Below are 5804 nucleotides of genomic sequence, written 5' to 3' on the forward strand. Positions count from 1 at the left end.
CCTGCCCCTGCCCCACTCCCTCCCTCACTGTGGGGCTTCAATCTGCCCCCTCCCTCACAACAGACTTACCAGTCAGACCTGGCTGCTCTCCACGCTGCTGGGCTGTGCTTGTGGCTGCCTATGTGCTGCACAGGACATTTATCGACCACATTATCAGCCTCATCAGCCAAAACATGCCGATTACCAACATTGTCAATTTTCCTTATATTGGTACCGATCTGATTTGGGACCGATGTATCAGTGTACCTCCAAAGGTATCCCTGGCTTAACAGTCAGCAGGACAGAGGAAAGGGTAATGATGTAAAGTTTAAACTCAGACCAGAAGTACTGAGATATCCTGTTCCATATATAAATGAATATGCCCCTGTGCAGAAGTGTGCCTGACCATTCCCACTTTGAAGTCAGGGACAATCCCCATTTCAGGTAAGCAAGTCTGACCGATTTCACAAAACCAAATGGCACTACAGAATGTCAATTAGCATTTTAGCTGATTTAGCACCACTATATGTTGTATTCTTCTTGGCTGTAGCCAAAGGTCACATCAGCTAAAGTCCTGCTGGTTGCACAGCCTTGCTGAAATCTATAGGTAGTCTATGATGAGGTAAGCCAGCTAGTAGGTGTTGAAAACTGAAGTCTGGGAGAACAGTTGAGTTGCTTCCCCATACAGGTTTCCCTTGCCAACCATTGGGGTTAGGTTCCTGGAAGTTCCTATGGTTGGCAAAACTGTGGTTGGCAAGACAAAAGGCTTATGGGAAAAAATGGCAGGTGGTTGATGGCTGATGTGCAGCCATAGAAGACCGTGGTTACTCAAAACTGTACATCATGGTAGCCAAAACTGTATATATAGAATATTAAGTGTGGATACTCAAAACCATGGTTGGCAAAACCATGGTTGGGGAGGAAAACCTGTATTATAGTCAGAGTTGGAAAAAAGGAGAAAAACCTGAAGTCTTCAGATAATTAGGATTCTAGCCCAACATAAGGAGTAACAAGAATAGTCAAAGGTGCTAGACATAAGATACTATTAGGGAAAGAATTAAAATAGAATAGATTAGCAGTGTATGTTAAATTAGCTGATGTCTGAGGAAAGGGGAGATGGAGTGCTTAAGTATGCAAAAGCATTTCTAGCTATATTTAGACTTGAAGCAATTAAGATATGATCAGTTTTGCACTAAGATATCAACAAAGCCCTATGCTTACCACTGAAATCTATTCCAATCCAGCCAAGAGGAAAATAGTATCAAATTAAGTATTAAAAACTTAACAAAGCCCTTTCAAATGCTTTTTTATCATTAAGACAACTGAAATGCGATTATCTCCAAGTTTTGAACACATAGTTCTAAGCGAATACAATTTAAAAATATAGTCAGCTGACTGGGAAGATTAGTAGTAGATAAGGGCTTTTATAAAGTAACTACTGAAAACTGTGTACAGGGATCTATTAATATAATAGATTTTTAAGCCAGCTTGGAACAAATTTATAAGCAGGCACCTGTCATCTCTATGCTTTGAGATTCCAAAAATCATATCATGGTTACAAAGGCAGCTCTACTGCCTCTAACGTCCAACAGAAATATACTGTGAGGTAAAATCCAGAAGATGCGACTTAGACTTATTCTCTTCGTGGGTTCCCAATTCCCTGGTTTGCAAGAGCTGCAAAACCTATCCCAATGCAAGCAGACTCTATAGACATGGAAGCGGAGCTCCCATCCCCTCCAAAATAGAGGATTCTATTCACAATGGTAGAGTCAGCTTCCTACTAACTCTACCCCTTTCTCCTTACCCTTCTCTTCTTGGAGAAAGAGTGGAAATTCTTCTGATTTAATTACATGAAAACCCAATGAAGAGAAAACACCACAAACATCACATTAGGGGCTGTACTATAAAAACTTATTTTTTGCCTCAGTGCCAGGAATTGGATAGATCAGATGAGGTCTATTAATTCAGCTCTAGTGTAGTTCTGTTTCACTCCAGGGAAGTTTACTCAGGTGAACTGGGGTTGAATTTAGAAGAAATGTCAGAGACCTTAAAAAAAGATTTAAAAGGCTCAGACTTCCAAAAACTGCAATCTGTTGGCCAAAGAGAGGAAATGCTGCTTCTTTATGAGCTCAGTCAGGAGAGAAGGAATTTTATAGAGTTTTGGAGCATGGCTCCCACTGGTGCATGCACCCTAGGAGGGCATGGGGGGCATGTTCCCCTGGAACTGCACATGGGGCGAGCACAGTTTGTCACTGCGGGCTGGAGCCAGGGCAGCACCGGACTCTTTCCAACAGGGCTTGGGTCAGGCTGCGCTCAGGGTGGGCAGTGGGAGCCCTAAGGGGGGGGGGGCACTACAGTGAACTCTGGGGTGGCTGCAGCCCTCTCCCCATAGTCCCCCTCCCAGCGCTGCCGCTGCTGCCCTGAACGCAGCCTCAACCCAGGCCCCCGCCAGGAAGAACTCAGTGCCACCCCAGCCACACCCTGCAGCAGCAATCTGCCCTCACCCCGCAAATATCTGGGGGCACATGCCCCCCCATGCCCTCCTGGGGTGCGCATAGCAACAGGATCCACCCCCCTCCCCCGCACACCCCCTGGACAAGCTGCTCACAGCTCCATCCCGCACTCCGTCCTGGCTGTGCAGCGCCTGCCCCAACCTCACTCCCTCCTTCACCTTGGGGGCTTCAAAATGCACCCCTACCCCTTCCCGCCTCCCTCGTCCCTTCCCCCACACAGGCTTACCAGCCGGACGCTACTATCTGCGCTGCCGGGCTGCATATCAGCAATCAGATCATTATTGGTCAATATGGCTCATTAAAAATCAGCCATCTGTATCAGCCCAAAAAAGTCTCGATCAGTGCACCCCTAATGGTTACCCTCTCTAGTTCCCATTTAATGTATTTGAGTACATTGCCCTAGCATGCTCCCATTTCCAAAATTACTGTTCTGCAAGTATCCATATTACAAGTGAACAACTGATAATATGAGACATGCACATAGTATGACCAACTAATTATAGATTTTTGTTAGAACAGCAACAAGAATAGACTCCCCAGTTCACACAAGATTAAAGTAGTGAATTAAATGTTCAAAGCCATAAATAGTCTGACTTTCTCTACAGCGAGGTTTGCCTATGGCTACACAATCTGTTTCTTATTTTATTTCTAGATTTAAACCATTAGTGGTCAAACAAAAATAATCTGGGATCTTTACATTCAAAAGATATCCAAATCAAATGAAGCCCTGAAAAGTAAACATTTTAGAGTTTTGAGAGGGACACGGCCAATTTAAAATTCAGGTCACTTGAAAATAAGAGTTCAAAGTACAGTCAGATATTGCACCTGTCTGGATGTTCTCAGCCAATGCTTTTGTTTGTGTTGTTTTAGAAGCTGTATCTCTTTACAAAAGTTGTTAACTTTCCCTGCTGCTGTGCAAGACACACACACACCCCCCCCACAGGGAAAATGAAGATGTACACAAGGCCTATTTGATCCATCTATTTCTGTGCTAATTTCTTATAAAATACTGCATATAAAATAAAAATATCAAATACAAAATGCTAAAATCAGAATTCTCCCTGCACTTACGCCAAGGATAATGCTTTACCTTTAGTAAAGGTACTTTGCGTTAGTGGAAATGACTATACAAGGTACACGGTTGTTCAAATTCAGCATCATGTGCCGTTAGGTGCACACAGGATGGAAAATGCATGGGAGATAGTATTTCTTTCTAGCCTCCTCCCTGGCTAAATACATTTGAAGCTCTGAGCCTACCTCCCAGAAATTACAGAAAGCAAGAGAAAAATGTATTCAAGAATGCCATTTTTGTAAAACCGGTGTCTCTTCATTTCTCCTGATGAAGGGACGTATATTTATCTTTATTATAAAGGTTTACCTGTAGGGCATCTTTTGATAGAAAAGTCTTTTACATATGCTTGATATGCCCAAGAGGCTCACTCTCCTTTTTAAGCATATATTATTAAAATACATTAACTCTGGGGGAAACATTATTAGTTGTTCAGTGATTAATTTAAAATGGTAAGAGGAAAATGATATGTAAGGTAGCACGAGACATGTTTTTTCTGGTCTTTCTATTGACTGTTTCCCTCCTGTTTTTTAACGCATTTATTTTCATGGGAAAATAGTCACTAACCCATAAAGTTTACAAAGTGAATAGTTTAATTATAACATAGCCCCAATGTGGGGAGCCATTTTATCCCCTCTTCTCTATCTTGGTAAAGTTTCAATCTGTAGGATGAATGCCACCGGTAGAGTTACTCTGCTACCCCCTAGGTCAGTGAAAGTAATAAACTTGTTGAAGTTTAACTTGCCCAAAGAACAAGATGATCTGGTTTTCTCTATTTCCTCTTCAAATACTCTTGGCAAATATGCAGACCAGCTACAGTAGCCATTCAGCCATCAGTCACATCTCCCCCTCATCCCTCCTCGGTCACTACAGTGATGCCCCCGCCAAGGTGTGCCATAGCATTATTCTATCTGAACTGGAGATGCTGAAACTAAGTAACCATGGACTTGGCGCCTACTAAATCCGTGCGATAACAAATTCCAATAAGAAATTAAAAACCTTTAACCCAATCCTGCTGTCCATGTGTAAAGGTTGCAGGATCAAATCAATAGTGTTGATCCTACTGCTGTTTGGACAGTTGGTGCAGCGTGTAACGTCAGTGCAGCGTGTAAAGTTCCAGGATGGTTAAACACATCACATGCTCAATATTTATTTGTGGCCACCTCAAACACTTTGAACAGAAACTATACATACTAAGGCCAAAGCTTTCAAAAGCAGGCACTGATTTGTGTGTGCCTGATTTCAGGCAGCCGGGACCAGATTTCCAGAGGAACTTAAAAAGTTTTGCACTTTACACAGTACTGATGGTCCATACACAGTTTTGATGTTTTTGCATGCAGGCATCCTTGGGAACTGAGAGCAATCAGTTTCCAGAGCAAAATAATCTCCACTTCGAGCATCCTAAACTCGGAAGTGCCTGGTGATGAGCAGCCACGTTTAGGCAACTGCTTTGCGCCAAAATAGTCGAAGCCAGTACCAGAGCCTCATCTTCTCTGTTTTTCAAGTAGCTCAGGAAAGAGGATCTGAACCGTTCCTCACCTGGCGTAGCAAGAGCCCCCTAACTTTCAGGCTGGTGCCCAGGAAGCGCAGCCATCCCTTCCCACAACGGGATATCATCTCAGCTGCCAACAGGCAACCCGGAAAGCTGAGACAAAAGTCAAAACGCAGCCGCTGGCTTTTGCGGGGCCAGGGGAATAAGAAAAGGGGATGCAGCGAGTTTGCTTTTGCAGCTGGAGGCTGCAAGGTGCCCTGTGATCCTTCCGCAATAAGAGGGCCCTGTGGAGGGGAGGAAATCCTGGCCACATTCAAGTCAGTGGCCTTCGAGGGGCGCATTTCTCCTACACGTGGGGGCAGGGCCCGGGGGAAGGGCGAGGCCGGAGCGGAGCGGCAGCTGCGGGGCAGATGTATGCGGGGGTGGGGAGGGACTCGTGGCGGGGGGGCCGGGAGCCGCGTTACCTTGCAGCTGGGCTGAGAGCGACTCCTGGTGCTGCTGGTACTTGAGCGCCATCGCCTCGGCCCGGCGCAGCTGGCTCTGCAGCTCGTAGTACAGCATCGCCCCGTAGATGAAGCCGAACACCACGCTCAGCAGCAGCAGGCTCTGGAAAACCCGCTTCTGCTTTCGCGAGCACATCCCGTTGCCCATAGTCCCTCCGCCGGGCCCGCAGCGAGCGTCCCCCGCGGCACTGCACGGCCCGGCCCGACCCGGCCCGCCCGGCTCGGCTCAGCTCAGCGGCGGGCAGCAG

At 45.7% G+C, this 5804-nt stretch overlaps 1 protein-coding gene across 2 annotated transcripts in view; it reads right to left on the minus strand.

Annotated features, from left to right (window-relative positions):
* The window catches only part of GOLIM4 (golgi integral membrane protein 4), a 57763-nt gene extending 52021 nt beyond the window's left edge, over positions 1–5742 (minus strand). For both annotated transcript variants that reach the window (XM_019503251.1, XM_019503250.1), the window contains exon 1: positions 5518–5742. In XM_019503251.1, the coding sequence (XP_019358796.1) occupies positions 5518–5704 (187 nt within the window). In that variant the 5' untranslated portion in view covers positions 5705–5742. The remainder of the gene's footprint in view (positions 1–5517) is intronic.
* Between the last annotated feature and the right edge of the window lie 62 nt (positions 5743–5804).

The sequence above is a fragment of the Gavialis gangeticus genome, unplaced genomic scaffold (genome assembly GCF_001723915.1).
Source record: "Gavialis gangeticus isolate Ggan-Ray unplaced genomic scaffold, GavGan_comp1, whole genome shotgun sequence".
Taxonomy (NCBI): domain Eukaryota; kingdom Metazoa; phylum Chordata; order Crocodylia; family Gavialidae; genus Gavialis; species Gavialis gangeticus.